This window comes from Podarcis gaigeae (assembly GCF_964106915.1).
Source record: "Podarcis gaigeae genome assembly, chromosome: 2".
Taxonomy (NCBI): Eukaryota; Metazoa; Chordata; class Lepidosauria; order Squamata; family Lacertidae; genus Podarcis; species Podarcis gaigeae.
In genome coordinates this window covers 6,149,891-6,170,919 of record NC_139679.1, presented here as the reverse complement: position 1 = coordinate 6,170,919, position 21,029 = coordinate 6,149,891, and the positions used below count along the sequence as shown (strand labels likewise).

General features: G+C 42.7%; 1 protein-coding gene and 1 long non-coding RNA gene across 2 annotated transcripts; one reads left to right on the top strand and one right to left on the bottom strand.

The window, feature by feature from the left end:
• The first annotated feature begins 1,008 nt into the window (after positions 1 to 1,008).
• Positions 1,009 to 17,945, top strand: PTGES3 (prostaglandin E synthase 3). The gene is made up of 8 exons (XM_083729537.1): positions 1,009 to 1,593; positions 10,854 to 10,967; positions 11,076 to 11,145; positions 12,434 to 12,532; positions 13,706 to 13,795; positions 13,965 to 14,027; positions 15,230 to 15,254; positions 16,756 to 17,945. Coding segments are annotated over exons 1-8 (483 nt in total). The 5' UTR covers positions 1,009 to 1,591; the 3' UTR covers positions 16,776 to 17,945.
• On the bottom strand, positions 17,584 to 20,392 carry LOC310840252. Its single transcript, XR_014561874.1, has 2 exons — positions 18,897 to 20,392; positions 17,584 to 18,790 (listed from the first exon to the last, which is right to left on the bottom strand). It is a non-coding gene; the product is annotated as an uncharacterized lncRNA (long non-coding RNA).
• Between the last annotated feature and the right edge of the window lie 637 nt (positions 20,393 to 21,029).

Genomic DNA, 21,029 nt, shown 5'->3' with positions numbered 1-21,029 from the left:
GTGTCCGACTCTTCGTGACCCCCTGGACCAGAGCATGCCAGGCACTCCTGTCTTCCACTGCCTCCTGCAGTTTGGTCAAACTCATGCTGGTAGCTTCGAGAACACTGTCCAACGATCTCATCCTCTGTCGCCCCCTTCTCCTTGTGCCCTCCATCTTTCCCAACATCAGGGTCTTTTCCAGGGAGTCTTCTCTTCTCATGAGGTGGCCAAAGTCTTGGAGCCTCAGCTTCAGGATCTGTCCTTCCAGTGAGCACTCAGGGCTGATTTCCTTGGACTTTGATATAGCATTGCCAAAAACACACTGATGGGACTCACTGGTAGCAAAGACAATGCCGAGAAATTTCTTCTCAATTACTGCATGAATCTGTTCAGACCTGGTGAGGGTTCTTGACTGGGTGGTTCTTATGTTGGAGACATACATCCAGGTCATGTATAGATGCAACAGCCTGGATTTCCACCCTCGCCTTACTCAGCCTCATTTCTAAAGACCTGTGATGAGGGATGAGACAAAATCACAGAGGATCAAGCTATCAAGGGTTACTAATCATGATGGCTGTCCTGTCTCCATAGCCAAGGCTGAGTATCGCTAGTGAGAGAGCGATGTGGCCTTTCCATAGGCATTTGCTAGCCACTGCAAGCACAGGATCGGTGGGGCCGGCCCATGCATGAGGCAGACTGAGGTAGCCGCCTCAGGTGGCAGAATTCAAGGAGCCCCTCCATGCCCCCCCAAGAGGTTTCTGGGTTTGGGCGAGATATCGCAAGACCTCCATGGAATCACGCCGTGAGGCACCTCTTAGCCCCAGGAAAGCGAGCGCAAGGCTGCTACTTGACCAAAGAGAGCCAGCCCTGGAGAAGGAACAGAGGTAACTAAGACAAGTCCTTTCCCCCCCCCTTCTCTCCATCGGCGCATGCGCGTGAGGGCAGTTGGCAGCGGGGGGGGGGGGAATCTAGAGAGGACGAGAACATGCGCGAAAGACTGGCAGAGCGCATGCGTCGAAGTGTAGGAGTTAGACTAACGCTCGCGAGGGAGAACATGCGCGAAAAGCAGAGACGCGCACGCGCGTAGGGGAGAAGGGCCGTAGGCGCGTGCGCAGCAGCCAGCGATCCGGCGCCGCTTGGCTTGGGTGCGCGCGCGGTTGAGGACAGCGAAGCGGCGGCAAAGGTGGCGGCGAGTGGCGCGCATGCGCTGTTCCGGCGTCTGGCTTTTGAAGGGAGAGAGAGGGTAGTGTAAGGGAGGGAGGGAAAGAGGGAGGGGGCGGGTATTTTGCTGCGTCACCGCCCGCTTGGAAGCCGCCGTTGCCTGAGAGGGAGCGAGGAGGCAGAGCGGCGGGAGGAGGAGGGGGGGGAGAGAGAGGAGAGGGAGAGCGCGAGAGCGCGCGCGCGCAGTGCTTTGTGGGTAACAGGCCTGAGCCTTTGAGCCCTGAGAAGGAGTCCCGGCCGCCGCCGCCGCCGCCGCCACAGCCGCCTCCTCACCTTCGCCCGAGGGTCTTCCCACCCCGACGCCGCTGGTTTCTGGCCGAGCCCTTCGGAGAGACGGAGAGGAGGAAGAGGACACGCGCTGCCGCCGCCGCCGCCGCCAACGCCGTCCGCCATGTGAGTGAGTGAGGCGGGGCGGGCTGAGCTAATCTGTTGCTGGGCCGGAGGAGGGTCGGGAGGGATTGGGGTCAGATCGAGGCAGATCAGCCGCGACGGAGCTAAAGGGAGGAAAGGCGGCATTTCTCTCCCGCTCCCCTTCGATGGAGCGGGGCCAGAAAGCAGACGCGGGGCTTAACCTGCGCCAGGGCACAGCCCACGCCTCTCGGCGCCCTTCCGGAGAAAGAGCTGAGGGGGAAAGCGCCCCTGAGCAGGTGCAGAGTGCGCTCGCCTCGCCGCCACGCTTCGCGCAGGAAGGTTCCCAGGGTCACGAGGGAGGCCTTTCCCGGCCAGAGCCGTTCATTTTATACTCTGCACGTTTCCCTGTAGAAATGAAGCGCTGCCCAGGCGTCCCCCTGGCGGGCCCGGCGCTGGGAAGGTGGGGAAATGGGTCGTTATTGTGCGGCATCCGGAATTAGGAGGCGGAAGCATGTGCGAGGCAATGCCGGGAGGAAAATGGATGCTCGTTCAGGGGTCGGGGTTGGAGCTAGAAGTTGACTTTCATTTTTGGAAGGGCTGTGAGGTGGCTTTTTTTTTTTTTACTAGGAGCATAGCTGTCAACTTTTCTCTTTTTTTAAGGGGAATCCTATTCGGAATAAGGGAATTTCCCTTTAAGAAAGGGAAACGTTGACAGCTATGGCTAGGAGAGGCAAGGGCGTAAAGGAAGTTAGGCAGCAAGATTTGAGAGGGAAAGAAATAGCACATCATGTGAGACCCGGAGCTGGATGCAGTGGGTTATGGGCTCTGGGACATAATGCATGTGGTTAGGGCTGGAATGTTGTAATATGACTCGCTTAACCCTGTATGCTAAAGAAGATAGCCGTCCTTGGGGATGCCTGGCTCATTGGGGAATAAGCATAGGAAGAGGGCAGGCAGGGCTTGGGAAAGAAAGTAAAGCTGGCATAAATAATGGGACTGTAACATACCTAGCGAGATGTTTCACCGGAGGAATAGTGGAAATGAGACGTGTGTGGGCAAATCGTTTGCAACTGATCCATTGCAAAGAGAGAGAGAGCTGAGATTGTACAGCCACATGAGTAAAAGGCAGAAGTGCTTTTGCAGGCAGTAATATGCTACATCTGTAACTTTAAAAAAGATAATTTGTAGTGTTAATTATCTTATAGCAACTTTTGAACCCTCTGAGTTTGGGACCTTGTGTCTTTTCCAGGGCTGTCTGATGTCGAGAGGCATGCAGAGGGCTTACACATGCACTGTGCCCTAACCACCTCAAGCAAGAATAATTTCTGTTCTGTTAGGGCAAAGTCATAAACACCTGTTATTTCCAATCAGGCTTACTAATGCCTATTTTCCTTCTCTTTCTAAAAATTGGAGGGTACTACTGACCTTGCTAGGTGCTCTCCAGCTTTGAGGATATCTTTTTTTTAAAGATCTGAAATGACAAGCTTTGTTCCAGTATGGAGAGTGGTCTTCTGTTGGGCATAGAGAAGCTGCCTCCACTTGCTGTCTCATCTCATTGTGGTTTGGGAAGAGCTACTGCCTTGTTTTAATTATGATTACCTAGCATCGTTACTTACGAAGGTTCAGAGATGTCCTGTTGTGCTTCTCATGTAATACCCCATGGATTAGTTGAATTTGTGCCCCTGACCCACAGATTCTTGTATAGTGTGCAAAATATAGTATGATTGCATCTTGCATACTGGTGCATTTTCAACTATACATGGTTGAAAGTCAGCCAGTTGAAATCCAGCAAATTACATGCAAGGCAGAGTGGTTAAAAGTTCCTTTGGCAATGAGTTTTCCAGGTGGTTTTGGGTATGTGTTTTTGCTTACATGTGCCATCCCTGGAATGTAAGCCCCGTGCAAGTCACACTTGTACTGTAAAACCTTGTGTGAATGTTTCTGTACACAACTATAGACCAGATTGTTGATGCTTAGAGGTGGGTAGTTCAGACAGTGAAGATTAGAAGGCAGAGGGGTCAAACCAAAAGGCTTGAGAAACACTATTCTAGGTAAAATGAATTGTAAATGAAAGATGAAGAAACAGGTAAAACATGTTGCCTGAAAGCTTGTTAATGAAATAAAATGTTATTTGATATGCAAACACTTGCACTTATAACTCCACTCAACAGTCTTGCAACAACAAAAGGTGGATCTGGAGGAAGGAAGGAACTGAGACATTTTGCCTGTGGTCATTATTGGTACCATGACCAAATTGCTTCTAATTTTGTCTTGAGTGAAGAAGTTAAAGTGGTCTAGAAGGAAGACAGGCTCTAATGACTGGTGAAATGGCCTTGCTAACAGTGACTCAGTTCAGAGCTAATGACAAATAATAGACAATTTTTTGCCAGAACCTTGGGCCTGTCCAAACATGTTCCTAGTTTGGTCAAGCAATAGTTTGCTGCAAAATCTGAAATGTGCAAACTGTGTTTTGCTTCCAAATCAGTATTGGAAGCCCACTTCAAACTCTAGTTTTCATTTCCAGTATTTAGCCAAATAATGCCTTTTGCAAGCAGTCATTTGCAGGATACATATATACCTGAAAACAATGGTTTTCATCCAAGGGAGCAAGGATGGAAATTCAAGCATTTAGGAAGGCATATGCATACTTGAGGCTCAGATTGAAATGCCCAAACCATGATCTTCTCTTATGTAAGAATTGAGTCATTGTCGCCAGAGAATGCCCATGCAAGTCTTTAGACAAACTTGTTCAGCCATTGTCAAGCAGTATGTCATTATGCATCCAGAAAAATAGGCTTTGTTTTTTTAACTTTACTGAAGCTATAGTTGTAATATAGAATTGCAGCAGTTATTCCTCCTCCCACTTTCTCTATATTACTGAACAGCCCCTCTAAAGGTAAGTCAACCTCCTACATAGTTGATGCTGATTGAAATCGCCAACATGTTCATGTAGGACTTGGATCCAGAGTCCTTAATTGAAAGCAAATGAAGCTATTAGCTGTATTGACAGAAATACTTACGTTGAGAGACAGTATGAGAATGGGATGCTCTTAGCAGGCATGCATCTATTTGTCACTTTAAATACACTGGTTATGGGTCCACAAACAGTCGCCCCCAAATAACTGCTTAAGCAGTCTGGAAATGGAATGGTAGAAAGGAATATAGCCTCTAGTTCCCTAGCATTGATTCAGTTTAAATGTTACCCATGGTTCTGTTCAAATGAAACATGCATCTTCCTTCCCCCTCTTTTGATCTATTATAATATCTGTCAGGTAGGATCAGAATAGACATTAAAAAGCAAAATGAAATGGTTCTTCTGTGTAAAGGAACCGGAGTGGCAAATAAGGCAAGTGAGAACATGTGTATACAAAAGGAACTTCCATCACATTGTAGTGTGACCAATTTTCAGAACATATGGCAGCAAGGGGCAGGTCTGAGTGCTTTTAAGTTCTAAAGAATAAAATTAACTGACAGTGGTCAATGAAGCTATGGGGAAGAAGGAAACTGCTTCTCTCCCTCAAAGAGTAGAGTGTATTCTGCACTGCAATGCTGTCATTGTGTAAAACCATTTCAATTTGTCCTATACTGTATAAGTGAATAACTGCCATTTACTATTGTGTAAAAAAACCCAAAGCAATACATTTGGAGCCATGGTTGTGGTGAAGGAAAAACCTGTCTCTACTGCTGACATTGGATAGCACAACCTCCACTAAGTGGGACCAAGTGGGGAGAGATAGAACAGGTCTGTGTATGCAGAGCACACGCTTGTCTTATATCTCATAAGAAATCCTTGCTATAGTATATAGACACTCTGCCCATCATTATTGACATTTTGCTTGCTCTGAAGAGCTGCCAAGAGGTTGCTTGGGAAGGAACTGTTCTTCTACAGCAGAAAAAAAAATCATCCACAAACCCTGATTTACTAGTACTATGCTGTTTCCCTTTGCTTCTTGAAAGTAATGAATATTCCTAGCAACTTCAAGGGTAGAAAATAGCCAGCACAAGAAGGTAGTGGGACAGGCACTTTTAAATGCAACAAGGGCTGAGATGAGGCTTCAGCTCTTAGCAACAGAAGCACATTCAGGTAAGTATCTGTTACCCCTAGTAAATGATACACAACAGGCTTTGTTGAGTGGGTGGGAATGAAGCTGCAACGTGGCTACATAATACTCAGTGTTTTGTGATAGGATGTGCAATCAAGGTATCAAAAGTGTGTGTGTGTGAGGGGGGAGTGTGCATGGAGTCTTATGGGTTTAAGTACAAATTTAGTGATGCATGTGTGAACTGAGATATGGTGTACATTAGTGGTTCCCCATTGGTGGGTTGCAGACCCCAGGATGCCCATGTAACCCACCCAAGGGGTCCGTGGCACCAATCACATAACTAAAACTACCATAGAGATAACAAAATTTTCAAGTAGGGAGGGGGCCTGTGTCTTGGCTTTTGAAAATGGGGTCTACAGTACTCATCTTATTGAGAAACACTGGTGTACATGATTGTGTGATTGAGGAAATTGAGGATATAGGAAACTGCCTTATATTGAGACAGACTACTGATCAATCTATTTCAGTATTGTTTTACTGGCTGGCAGTGGTCTTGTAGGATTTTGGGCAGTCATTCCTAGCCCTGTCTAAAGATGCCAGAAATTGAATCTTGGTCCTTTGCACACAAACGTTATGTGCTCTACCATTCAGTTTGTTGTAGTTGGAACTTATGTGGGATGTGTGGCTGTGCATGTAAATGAGGAGAGATATGTGGACTTCAGAGTGTACATGATATGTAAGGCTTTAGTAGTAATCATATTTAAAATGTAGTAGGATGCAAGCCACCTCCACCCACCTGAGGTTTATTTGCAGGTTATCCCCTGTCTTCTGTAACTTGTTTTTATTAAAGTGTGTTGTTTGTCTGAGCCCCTCTGGGTGGAGCAACTTATAATTGCACTCAAAGTGAACTTACCCTAAATCAAGATTTATTTTATGGTTTGTTTTATCTTAAAGGTTCCAGACCAAATATATAAAATTCTTGTAAACCATGCTTAGTTTGGGGCTTTGTTTGATCTTGCTAAATCTAGAGCAGATACAAAGAACTGAAAGCAAGATCTCAATGTTGCCAACAGATCATACCTTTTAAGTATAGAGGGCACAAGCCAAAAACATTGCTTTGTAGAGCACTGGGTGTTGAGTCTGAATCAAAGAACTACTCAGTACGGCGCATCAGTGCTTCTGCTGAGATCTGCACAATATCTGCAGTTGACTAGAACTACACTTGCATCTAGCAACAACATCTGGATGTTTAAGCAACATTTGAGGAGTGAGCATGTAGGGGATCTGCTGGTCCCAGCCAATGTATGCCTCCCCAAACATCTTATGTTGAATGAGAAGTTCTGAAGGAGACATCTAACAGTGCTGAAAAGCCTCCATGCAGTTTTAAAACCTGAAAACGCAGGGTTCCAGATTGCACATATGCTTATGTGTTCAGATGATCTAAAAAGAGAGCAAAAGCTTATTTAATCAAATAACATACTGTGTGAATAACACCCTTTTGATATTACAAGCCCCTGAATCATGTTGAGTCCAGTTTGTACTTTAAAATGCCTTTGAGTATCTTTAATAATAGCCAAATACAGATGTGTTAGAAAATGGGGTTAATAGCTAATAGAGCCCATTATCTCTGGAGTTGAACTGGTGTTCTTTTCCATCTAAAAGTTCCAGGCCTCCTTGTATTCAGAACACACTGCAATAAGCAGTTCTGGAAAGGAGACACTTGGGAGATTATTGAGGACCATCAGAGTAAAATAAAAAGCTGTACAGTGGTACCTTGGTACTCAAACGGCTTTGCTCCCGAACAAATCGAGTGTTCGAGTTTGCAAATGTTTTTCGGAAGCTGAACATCCGACGCGGCTTCCAATTGAGTGCAGGAAAGCTCCTGCAGCCAATCAGAAGTTGTGCCTTGATTTTCAAACTATTTCAGGAGTCGAACAAACTCCCGGAATGGATTAAGTTCGAAAACCAAGGTACCACTGTATTTTAATCAGAGCATTTGGGCCTAGGTACAGTGCACAGATGTGTTGAAAATCCATTCAAAGAGGAAGTAATGGTGCAAGTATATATGTAGCTTTTTGTCAAAACAAAAAAAATTCCTTCCAGTAGCACCTTAAAGACCAACTAAGTTAGTTCTTGGTATGAGCTTTCGTGTGCATGGTATCTGAAGAAGTGTGCATGCACACGAAAGCTCATACCAAGAACTAACTTAGTTGGTCTTTAAGGTGCTACTGGAAGGAATTTTTTTTGTTTTGACTATGGCAGACCAACACGGCTACCTATCTGTAACTGTAGCTTTTTGGATAGCTTACTGGTTTGATTGCAGTAGCTAGTCATGCTAGCTTTGCTTTTGTTTATGTCAAGACCATGGCAACAAAAGTTGACGATTCTGTGGCCTCAACACACAGCATTCTGTTCATCAGAACTTGTTAGTCTGTTACAAATTTGAAGTTTTATATTTGTACTTCCAATTCTAGGATGTTCAAAATATGTGCCACTACATTGTGCCCTGGTTCTTAGACTTATGAGCATTTTGGGAGTTGGTTTTGACATTCTCAGGCTTTTATCCATTAAAGTACAGTGGTACCTCAGGTTAAGTACTTAATTCATTCCGCAGGTCCGTTCTTAACCTGAAACAGTTCTTAACCTGACGCACCACTTTAGCTAATGGGGCCTCCTGCTGCCGCTGCGCTGCCGGAGCATGATTTCTGTTCTCATCCTGAAGCAAAGTTCTTAACCTGAAGCGCTATTTCTGGGTTAGTGGCGTCTGTAACCTGAAGCGTATATAACCCGAGGTACCACTGTAATGGCACAAGCGGAATGACCTCTGCTCATGCAACAGAACACCCACTCCCTCTCGTACCCCTTTGTGCCCATCAGATTTGTTTTGAGGGGATTCCCCCCAACCCTCCAGAGCAAATTGGGGTGGGGTTACGGGGGAGGAGAGGAAGAAGAAATTCCAGCCCATGAGTGGATGTCATTTTGCTTGAGCAGTGATTGTTGGATTAAACCCTGTGTCTAACAGTTTATGGTATTCTTACTGTAGCAGCCTTTTTAAGGAATGTTACCAATATGTGAATGACAGTGGCAGCATGATCATGGAGATCCTAGTTCTTATAGTCATTGGCTCCATTTGAGTTCTGTCATGCTGTAAACTCAACAACATTATCTCATGAAGGCCTAAATTTGTATAAATTGGGCTTATGATTGCATGTATTTTTTTAATTAGGAAACTCCAGTTATGACTGACAAGATTAACAAGGATTAAAATATATTCAACTGAAATAAGATTTATAATATCAGGAAGCAGTTCTCAACCTCTGGGTCCCCAGATGTTGTTGGACTACTACCCTCATCATCCCTGAGCTCTGGCCTTGCTAGCTAGGGGTGATGGGAGTTGTAGTTCAACAACATCTGGGAACCCACAGGTTGAGAAAGGCATGTAATCTTGTAGTTTAGAGACCAGCAAAGGGAGGGGGGAGGCTACATGGTGTTTTCCACTTGATACAAAGTAATCTGACATACTTACCTTTTCATGTCTTTTAAAAGGTGGTTCCTGTCCACTTGGAACTTATTGGCAATGCTTAGTTTCATAAGGATGGTAATAGCAAAAAACCCCTAGAAATTGGGATGCAAATCGAGTATTAGAGATACAGCAGTTGGAAAATAATTTGTATGAATAAACAAAGTGGTTACATTCTCCTGTAAACTTTGAAATTATATGGAGAAATGAACTAGAGTCAGTGTGGTGTAACAATTAGGCTGGGCTATGCCCTGGGAGATCAGAATTTGAATCTGCACTCAGCCATGAAGCTCACTGACTTCCCTTGTGCCAGACACTGTCTCTCAGCCTAACCTACTTCACAGGCTTGTTGTGATGATGATAGCATGGGGAGAGGAGAACTATGTACATCACTCTGAGCTCCTTGGAAGAAAAGGTGGGAGAAATAAATGCATTATTGAAGGCCAGCTGTAAAAACTGCTAACATTCCTGAATGCATTCTCTTTTTCTATTTCATTTTTTTACCTGATAGAATTATGTTTATTTTGCTGTCCAGCTTAAACACACTTTTGACAAGATGGAAATAACTAAAAATATTCACATTCTAATTTGTTCACCATATTTGGGGGACCTAAACTATGGGTGGGGAGAAGCCCATAGGAGGACAGTGCAGAAGTATTCTGTCTTTGTATTGTATCATCATGGCCACCATCTACCTAGTGCAGGGGGGAAATGCAGCCAGGTGTGGCATGGGTGTTGGCATTAAACTAGGAAATTCAAGAATTCTTCTTTGGTGTTGACAGCTTCAGTGCAAATTCTTGACTGAAAATGGAGTGGTGCCATAATGCATTGCCTTTTCTGAGAAACTGGATTATGAACATGTCAGTAGCTTGCTGCTGATTGTGTAGATCACAGTGCTACTGGTTTTCAAATAAGCATTCTTTATTTCTGCAATTTAATGGTGCATTTCAGCTCATGTTTTAGTTGATCAGTATTTCCTCTTTTGGTTCTTGTTCAGAAATTCAAAACTCTGATAGAATATTTCTCAGGTTAGAACACCAAAGGATTATATTGACTTGTCTGTGACAGAGCTTCTTCTGAAACATTTAGGGTTTTTTTTGTAACATTCTTTGCTGCTGCAGGGATAGTTCATTTGAGCTTTTCTGTTTAAACATTAACTTTTCTTATTTCAATGCACTACTTGTGAATCTGCTTCCCTTTCTGAGGATTTCATAAAGACAATGAGCACCATATTTATGGTGCTGTTGCCTTCACATGTGTGATTGTGCAGCAACACCTTAGCACTAGACTAGAATTTAAAACGATGCGCATATTGCTCAGCTTCCTGACATACTGGAAAACCTGCTGAAATTAAAGCTACCAACAAAAGACATGTTCCTATCAAGTTTCTGTGTTTCAAGTCAAACACCTTGCTTGCAGTGAAAACCTGTTCATATCTAATCAGAAGTAAGTCCCATTAGGCTCAGTGAGACTTAATCCCATTGTGGGAGGGGCGGGCTCTGGACACCTGCATAAGACAAGTAGCTGCTTGGCTGGGCGCCCAGGATTCTTCAAGTTCTTTGAATACTGTTGCAGTCTTGCTTTGCTGTAGATAGCGAAACTTGTAGCAAAAAAAGAGAAGCTGCTAGGAAAAGCTGCTAGTGTAACACGAGCATCATACTCATTAGAGTCATTTATTGCTTTATGTCAAGTTTTTTGCTGTGTACATTTTTTCTCTAATACTCCAATTACCTTTCTAGGCAGCCTGCTTCTGCGAAGTGGTATGACCGAAGGGACTACGTCTTTATTGAATTTTGTGTTGAAGACAGTAAAGATGTTAATGTAAATTTTGAGAAATCCAAACTTTCGTTCAGGTAAGCAAAACACCCCAAAGTTGACCATGAACAGAGATCACATGCATGTGTTTCAACTGGATCCTGTTCTCGAGACAGTGTTAATGTTTGTTTCTCATTTTCCTACAGTTGTCTTGGAGGAAACGATAACTTCAAGCATTTAAATGAAATTGATCTTTATAATTCAATTGATCCAAATGTAAGTTGCTTTCATTTATCTATGGCATGCTTAATTTTAGGGTGTAAAAAACCGCAGGACTTCACTTTGTTAGTATGCCTATAAATATAACCTGTAAATAGGTGGTGGTGACTCTTGCTGCCGTTTAGTGTGCAGTTTGATTACAATGAAATAGTTAAAATATTGTACTCAGTGTTTGAAACTCCCATTGTTCTAGGCAAATTTTGTGATGGGATTTCATTAAGGCGAGCAGTTTCTGATTAAAACTGCAGAGTAGAAGGAAAGGTGGACCTTTTTCTGCCTCCCCACTTCCAGATATTATTCTGAAGATTGGAGAAGAAACCCTCTTTGGGGGAGGGGGTAGGCAGGGGAAGGACTAGACGATGTGAAAAATGAACATAATATTTTAGCTGCAGTTCATTCATTTTCAGCTTTGTATTCTTATTAAAAAGTGTGCCTAGACATTCCATTGTTGCGCCCATAACATAGGTTTAAGGTGCCTCCTAGCTTTCATATCTCAGTTTCTAACACTGATTGTACTGAATCCTGTAAAAGCATGTAGCCTCCTGGGAAAGCTAAAGGTGATGTAATGTTTGATTGTGTTGCACCTAGTAGACAAATTACCAACTTAATTTATTATTGATTCCTCTAATTCTTCGATTACGTATGTATGTGTTACTAAGTTCTCAAAAAGAATTGGTAACTACCATTAGGGAGTAGAGCATGAAGCTCTGTTTCTGTCCATTGCTGCTCAGCTTCTGTTGCTCTCAGTCTTCAAAGCATTTAATTGCATCATTACACATGGCTCAGAGTCTTCCCTCTGCCTGCTTTGCCTAATAACTTTTGGAGGAAACTGCAGTGGAAGCATGATGGCAAAGCTTACACAATACTTGAGATTTTATGGCCATTTAATATGTGATATTATGCTTTGATCGTTGAAGGTAGGGGTGCTTGACAAATGTGGGGTGGTTAACTCCAACCATTTTGACTACTGACATGTGTTAGTAGTCAAAATGCAATTAGAGGCAGGTAAGACAAATTGCCACTGTAGTAACTGCAAGCTCCCTCATGCCAGTGAAGTCTAGTTCTCATAAACATTATGATGAACCTGTTTCTCAATTGTACCATTTCTATAGCTTCCCAAAATATTCAGCCTACCAAGAAAGCTGAGATTTCAGCAAGAAGGCTAATGCAGCTTTTTGAGTGTTTTCTTAATATGAAGGAACACAGTTGTGTGAGGCCTCATCTGTAGCCTTGTGTAAGAATTAGGCACATGCTTACTATGTTAAAGAACTTCTTTTCTTTTCAGGAATCCAAGCATAAAAGAACAGACAGGTCTGTCTTATGTTGTTTACGAAAAGGAGAATCTGGCCAGTCGTGGCCACGATTAACAAAAGAGAGGGCAAAGGTAAATCTTTATTCATGACAGTACTCTAACCTCAATATGGTGTATCTCAAGTTTTTTAATGTGCCCCTGTTCTAAATGTACTTTCTGAGGGCTCCAGCCTAGGACTATTCATTCTCCATTTGAACATACAGAGATTCTTACAGGCAGTTACAATGCACACTAAGACCTACTTTGTATAAGTTCTGTGGTTTTGTGGCATTTATTTTACATTAGACAGGGAAGAATAGGTTATCTCTGAAGATCTCTCTCTGTGTACCCAGAAACATTCAAAGTATAGTAGCAGACCACCTGGCTGCTGTTCCTCAGATCAGGTTAGAATGAAGTGAGCTCTTGCCTCCACTGATTTATTTGGGATTGGTGAAGATACTCTGCTGAGAGATTGCCCAGTTCCTGGCTGGTTATGAATGCTCTCATTCTGTGTATAATGCCCCAGAAACTTTGTGCCCTGTTCTAGAGTCTGAAAGCCTAGCCTATAAACAAATAACTAAAATTATGATTTGCAAGTCAAATTATCTTGACTTTTTTGTGTAATCCTCATCCAGGAGTCATATTTTGAAACCATTAGACTCATTATTAATTCATTACAGTGGTGCCCCGCAAGACGAATGCCTCGCAAGACGGAAAACCCGCTAGACGAAAGGGTTTTCCGTTTTGGAGGTGCTTCGCAAAACGAATTTCCTATGGGCTTGCTTTGCAAGACGAAAATGTCTTGTGAGTTCCTGCGGGGTTTTTTTTTCCTTTCCCCCCCCTTTTTCCCAAGCTGCTAAGCCGCTTAACAGCTGATCCGCTAAGCCGCTAATAGCGCTAAGCCGCTAATGGGCTTGCTTCGCAAGACGAAGAGACTCGCGGAACGGATTCTTTTCGTCTTGCGAGGCACCACTGTAAATTTGTATACCACCCTATACCCACAAGTCTCAGGGTGCTTCACAACATAAAATCACAATATAAAAGCACAAAATACATAATAAAAAATAAAATTATAACCCCTGCAAGTAGAGGGTTATCTTGTAGAACAAAGTTAAGTAATTTTTCCTAATGAATTAAAATACTCATTAGGTAGAACAAAAGTCAGAAGAAATGTGTTACTTCAATTGAGAGCTCTTAAAGCTCCTATAGACTCCATCCCATCGCTATTTGCCTAACTTGCCTGTGACCTTATTTCTGTATCCACAGCTCAATTGGCTCAGTGTGGACTTTAACAACTGGAAAGACTGGGAAGATGATTCTGACGAAGATTTGTCCAATTTTGATCGCTTTTCTGAAGTAAGCATAACATTCTGCAGTTGATGACATAGCTTAAATTATTGGGCATTGATCTTGATCTCACTGAGGTTTTGATAGTTATTTTGGCTCCTTTTCATATATACTATTTTTACTTGCTTGATCAAAACAAAAAACACGACTTTACTTAATACTCCCTTGCGTCATTTAGATGATGAACAACATGGGTGGTGATGAAGATGTAGATTTGCCAGAAGTAGATGGAGCAGACGATGTGAGTAGCTTCCCTGTGATTGGAACTTTTAGTCTCCTGCTTGAGGCTGATGTCAATACTTGATGTGTATTGACATTTGTATAGTGTCACTGTTTGGAAACTCTGCGTAGTATTCAATGATGTGCTTCTGCTAATGGAAGGACTTTCTGCCGCACACCAGAATTTCCCTTACCCACAGCTTCCTAAATTTGCCTGGGGATGGGGTGTCCTGCAAACCTCCAGAGCAAATTTGGGTAGGTCATGTTTTGCACAAATACTGCCCTTTTTTTTTGAAACTTGAGAGTAGAGCTGGGCAGTATACCAATATATTTTCCAAAACAGGTTTAAAAGTCCATATTGTGATGTCTGTTCCATAATTTTTGAACTGGTAATATATTGCGAATTGTGTGTGCATGTGTGCACATGTTTGCACACGCTATGCAAAAATCATGATGGGGGAAACCGTGAAGCCAACCAATGCCTCAACATAGCTCCATCCTTATTTCAGACATCGTGATAATATCAGTATATTGTGGTCTTTAGCTGGTAATACGTTGCAGTGTTGAAAACCAGGCATCGCCCATCCTTACTTGAGAGTTTATTCCTGTATCCAAACTCTACTTAATATGCTCATTTGGTAGGAGACTTATCTGCGTCTAAAATGTGATATGCACAGTTGCATATAAACATTGAGTCCAAATTTTCTTGGTGCTAATGTATAAAGTAGGCTTAACTCCATATCAAAATATATCTAATCCTTGTTCTCAGGATCAGCGACGGAGGAAGCCGCTTGAGCACCTGGGGCGGCACATTCAGGGGTGGGGCTCACCGTGGGGCCTCCAGAGTCTGCCTGCCCGCTTGCATCCTCCCACTCAGCTGCCCTACAGTTGGGGGGGGGGGGAGGCAGCAGGTGGACTGTTTTGGGCAGCGCAGAGTCTGCATGCACCCAAGCCACGATGTCTCTCCCAGGAGAGACACATGGCTCGGGCACGCTGCAGGCCCCATGGTGAGTGCCACCCGACATTTTGTCACCCTCCTCAGTGGTGATACCCTGGGTGGCTCGTACCCACCGCACCCCCCTTCCTCCACCCCTGCTCAGCATAATAATTCCAGATATGTAGATACTTGCCTGTAGAGGTCGGCAAAGTAATTTTGCAAATATTGTGCTATGGCTTGCTTTCGTAGCTGGCTTTAATTGCTAATCTTCTGTGTTTCTGTCCTAGGATTCACCAGACAGCGATGATGAAAGTAAGTTGACTCTTGTTCTGTGTTTACTTACCATATACATCCAAAAGAGTTAGAGGAAACTCTTGGCACTTCTCATGAATATTTACTAAGTTGTGCCTCCTATACCTCATTAACATTTGCCTGACAAAGATTGCCTACTATCCTGCTATGCTACTTGGGTGGTGGAGAATGGAAGAATATTCTCCCTCAAGGTGACTTTACCCTGGGAAAAACTTGCTTTGCACTTGCATCCAAAGAGGGTGGGGTGGAAAAGCTCTTGATGGATGGCAGGGCATAGATTGAACTATTCTACCTACACTCTTGTTTCTAGAGTGGAGCTGGTCATGTTAAATTCTGTATTAGTAATTGAAGGGCTTTCTTCTGCATTCTTGTAACTCATGCGTGACTGGGCACACAGGAGAAGAACCTACATAATTTGTATGCCACCTTTCCGCAGTTCAGACCATGCTCAAGCTGGCTTACAAAATGAAGAAAATACTTAACTACAACTTAAAGTAGTCGAAACCAATAAATTAAGCACAACAAAATCTAAAACGAAAGACCAACATTTCCCCCCCCCCAAAAAAAAAATACCACAGCCCAAGAGTCCGTTCAGCAGCCTCAGCTTTTGTGGCTGCAATCAATCGGGGCCCCACCCTCCCAGGCCAGGGGGAAAAAGACCTGCAAGGCAGGCAACAGGTCTTCCAGGAGTTAAAGCCAAGATGCTAACTTGCTCCCAGATCTCCAGCATCAAGATGGAAGAGAAACTGTAAACATGTTCAAGTTTACCACTGCAGTTCTTTTGAGGCATGCTTCTGTGAATGCACGCTCTCCACTTCATTTTTCCCTATGATTACAACCATTATGAATTTTTCATATACACTATACTCTCAAGGTGCTGCGAGTTGCAGCTACCTAGAATAACTTGGTGTAAGAGGCATAAGAGAGTAATCTTTCAGAATTGGCCAGAATAATGGTTTGTAACACCACTCAAAGACTTTGTAAGCATTAACCTGGCTGTTTAGATGGCCTCTGCTTGGGTTCACAACAACACCCCCCCCCCAAAATCTGGCAGGTAGGGAATACACATTTTTCATTTCCACTGTGATAGAGAAAATGTGTAAACAGTAGGAGAGGCTTTGGTTAGCTTACCCAGGCATCTGTGTGCTCAGGGGAGAGGCTGTGTACTGCTGGACATACTTCTTGCCAGACGTAGTAGCATTGGGTACATGGCTCTGTGCGTATTGATGTATTTTTGTCACAGTAACTCTAGTGGGGCATATTACATCTTTGGAGGTGGGACTGTTCTTCAAAATTGTTAAAGCTAACAATAACTTAGTGCAGACTTCCTCAGCTGCTGTCCTCTCAGTATTTTGGACTACAACTCATTACTGACTATGGTGATGAGAGCCTGTAGCCCAAAACATGTAGAAGGCACCAGATGTTGGTGAAAGCTGTTTCAGTGCATTAATTCTAGTGCTGTTGCCATACAGTATTCAATGTTTGTTTTGTTTTGTTTCAGAAATGCCAGACCTGGAGTAAAGGGAACCTGCTATCTTTTGGGGGTTTAGGGAAAGAACTTCATCACAACATTTCATAATTGAGATAAGAATTCCTGAGTTGATAGCTCTAAAGGCAGAAAATGCATCCTTTAACTCATCTTCAACCTGTTTTAAGCAGCTTCATTGATGATTGGTGCGTACCATTGTTCAGGGCAGTCTTAAGCTACGTGAGGCAATAATGTTATGCATGAAAGGTTTTCCAGACTTCCAAAAACAAGACAAAAAAAGCCACACACAAACAATTGAGGTATAGGCAATCGAGAGAAAAACAGTTGCAATAAAAGGGTTTACAACGCCTCTTTGCCTCATCATCAAATGTAACAATGGGAAAACTCTCAATTTACATGAAGTGGTAAATATGTACTTTCTCCCTCACATTGTGGACAGCAGGTAACTTAGAACGTTTCAGATTTTATGCCTGGAACAGAACTGGCTGAAGCAATGTTTTAATTGGCTTTCAAAATTTAAACTGGTAACATGCTGTACCTTTTGGGGTGTCTTCAGGGTATGTTCCACTAATGTTTAATGCTCTTCACTTTGTTGTATTTAATCACTAGTTAGTGTTCAAGATATCCTAGCTAAAACTAGCAGTCCCTTTAAAACTTAAAATGGGTGAAGCCTGTACATTTGGTTGTTTGATCCTCAAAGCTCTTACATCTCAGTATGGAGGGGTTAGAGCCTGTACGTTGTTGCTTGTCAATCTGTACATTTAGACCAAATTGTATTTGCACTGTTGGTATGAAAGCGAGTGACAAAATGTTAATACACTATTGGATCTTCTTTTGGGGTTTTATTTTTTTTTTTTTTGACCAGTTTATGATAAGCCTAAAAACCTCAATTTGTGTTTAAAGCAGTGGGGATTTTTTAATGTCTACATTATTTCTAATAAACTGTTGAAGACTCCATGGCTGTCAACTGTCTGGCTGGCTGTAACTTCATGTATTCTTACTATTTGTTGGAATGGAATACTTAATTTCTAGTTGGAATAAAAGTGTGGGACTATTTCATCTGTTTGAAGGAGGAAAATTGTAATATTCCCAGGCAAGTCTTTAAAAAAAAAAAGGATCTGTAAGTTGTGGGTACACTGACAGTTTTAAAAAAAATGTTGTGATTTGACTAAAATAAAAGCAAGTTTGTCCTCCTTTAAAAACGGTGAGCTTCTGCATTTGACACTTGTTTTCTGCAATACTTTTTTAAAAAAGGGTTCTCAAGCTAAATATGTGTGACTGAGGTGGGACACTTGGAGTTTGATATAGGCTGTTAATACTGAAGAAACATGTATACTTTTTCCATGTATACTTCAGTTCCCCCAACTCTTAAATGCACTCCAAATGCACACAGTTCCACATCTTTTTTGACTTGCATTGAGGGTCCCCAGTGAGCTTGCATTTTTAGGAAGGTGTCGTATTAAGGAATTTGGGGGATTAAATTATTTGGATTTCATAGAAGTGCTGTCTTCTCAACCAGACGTTTCCCTTTAATAGTATCAGATAGACATAACATGAACTTAGCCTTGCCACTGGTTTCCAACTTAGCAGCTGCTCTGAAACCATAAACATATAAGTTAAGTCTTAAACAAAAGGCTGTTAAGAGACTATTGATCTGAGATGCAAACAAGCATTGGGGGGGGGATCACTTGTTAGTGAAATGTAGTTTATGCCCTGAGGATAGGTCATCACCTTGTCCAGAATGTCCTTGTCTGGAGCCCCAGGGCTGAATGAGCTCCAAGAAGCTAACCTTGCTGATTCCCTTGCCAGAGGTAAACAAACTTCAGTTTTTAAAGGCTATTGTTGAAGTCTTAAACCAAAATTAAGTCCCTCAAATGCGGGAATGAAGCAGAGAGAATATATCAGTACATCTGAATTGTTTCTTAAATTCAGAAGCATGTGATTCCGTTGGTGTTGGCTTATGCTATTTGTTGCAAACAGCTGTGCTGTATGACCACCTTGCATCGGATGTGCCTCCACTGAAGTCAGTTGCTGGAAGACTGAAAGCCTAGTGCTCGCTTCGGCAGCACATATACTAAAATTGGAACGATACAGAGAAGATTAGCATGGCCCCTGCACAAGGATGACACGCAAAAGGATGGAAGACTGAAAGCCTAGTAGAGAATATTTGTGGGAAGCAGGGTAGACAAAAAACAAAACGAGAGAAGGGAGGGCTGGGACAGATAGGAATGTAAAGAAGTGAGTGCTTAAGGAGTGTGTTAAGGAAAGGCCAGAAGAAGTTAAAAAATTAATATGCATTTCTGTGATTCTAAACCCCAAGGGGCTGCCAACTTGGGTAAGTGCCATGGTTACTGTGAAGGCCTTCACTGGCAGCTGGATAGGGGGGCCAGACTGAGCTTTCTTTAAGAAAAAAGGTCTCTAGAATGTAAGTGGTGAAGCAAACCATACAGATAACCTAATCAGTTTTGTGAAATGAACCTTCTTGGTTGCTTCTGCCTATCAGTGTTAGAGCTACAATAAGTAAATACCAAGCAATCCTGCTTCTTTCTTATTTTCTAGTCCTTGGAATCTCTAGTTTCCCTTTTTCCCATATAAACCAGGAGGCATCTTTCCTGTGGTGGGTTCATCTCAGATCAGGTATTCTCTAGAAGTTACTTTCTGCAAATACTACTACGCAATAAGTGTGAGTAGATGTTTGTCCCCTAAACGCCAATGCTCAGTTGGTAGAACATGAGACTCTTAATCTCATTGTGGGTTTGAGCCCCATATTGTGCAAAATATTCCTGCATTGCAAGGAGCTGGACTAGATGACTCTTGTGGTCTGCTCCAACTCTACAATTCTATAAGATTTGGCTTGTAGTCTGTGCAGGAGCCAAAAGATCAGGCACTCATTAAGAATTCAGTGTATATTTAACTTACAGTACAATATCTACACAGAATTAAATACTGGCGTTTAAAGGGACTTACTCCCAAGTAAGTAGGTCCAGGATGGCTTTGGTTTAGGGTTGGCATTTGGGAAAAACAGGGTTCTTGTACCTTAAGACAAATTCCACACATTAAGCCATTTCTAGTATGGAAATACAATTGTGGGAAAATCTTCACCATGGCTGTTCTCTTAATTTTGTATTATGCCTTGCCCCTCCCATGCAGCAGCCATTTTGTAACTGGCTCCCACTTGGTGAAAGGCAAACCATACCAAGATTCTTGGTGGGATTGGATCTGCATATGTCTAATAGTCTACATCAGAGTGGGTGTGTATTTTCCCATACTTCGAACTTGATATGTAGCGTTCTTGCCCAAAAGGTTGGTGGTTGCTGGCGCAGCCCTTTTCAAGTGTCTGAAGTTAAGAATGCAAGCATATTGAGTCTGGGTGCAGCTTATAATCTTGAAAGAGCTTCACAGCTAGGGCATCGCCTGGTGCTTCCTAGCATCTGTTAATCAAAACAATGCTGTTTGAACATGGGAACTGTATTTTTCTGGATGATTATTGCAAATAGACTTAACTTCCATATGTTATGAACCCATTAAAAGCCCTTTATTCTAGAAAGTGAATTCTGCTACTGAACTATGCACAAGACTTCATTGTGTTCTGCAACCAAGGAACTGGATCTGGCAAATCACATTTAGCACTCTGGGAATATTTGCTTGATGTGAGGCATGGTTTGGGAACCTTTTACAGATTCAGACTGCATTGCCTCCTGGGGAACCTTCCCATAGGCATTGCCATACTGGGGAACCTTCTCATGCTAGTTGACCGGGGGTGGCGGAGCAGCCAGACACACCCCATAAACCTACTTCCATACATACACATACCCATCCATTCAATTCTACCTTGTCTTCTGCTGCTTGTTGCCCTTAGCTCCACCCCACATGACAATACACGTTTAAAAATACTCCTATTGGTGCCAATGCAAACGTTTTTAAAAGCCTAATTGCTATATGTAGGATGAGGGAGATGGCGACTTGGTAGAGGGGAGTCACAGTGAGGGGAGAGTTACCCTTTATCTCACAAGCTGTGACTCCATTAAAATCCCACCTACCTGTACCAATAAATCTTCTAAAGTGCTTTCATGCACACCTATAGGACATTTTCCAAAGTCTTAATTACTGTGTGGGGTAGTAAAGCTGAGGGGTTTCTTTTTAATTCTTCAGTTTTTATTCTACTTATTTGGTGGAACACTTCATATTGTAAAACCTGATATTGGAAGCAGAATCATCAAAATACAAAACAATCAGACCTGTGTAATTTGCGATTTCAGATTTTTTAAAATGAAAGGTATACTGTA

Bases quoted from the DNA above. Each gene is read 5' to 3' on its own strand.
- PTGES3 (XM_083729537.1), top strand. The intron at 11,146-12,433 runs GTAAGTTGCTTT...TTTTCTTTTCAG, and splicing joins ATAATTCAATTGATCCAAAT to GAATCCAAGCATAAAAGAAC. The intron at 12,533-13,705 runs GTAAATCTTTAT...CTGTATCCACAG, and splicing joins TAACAAAAGAGAGGGCAAAG to CTCAATTGGCTCAGTGTGGA.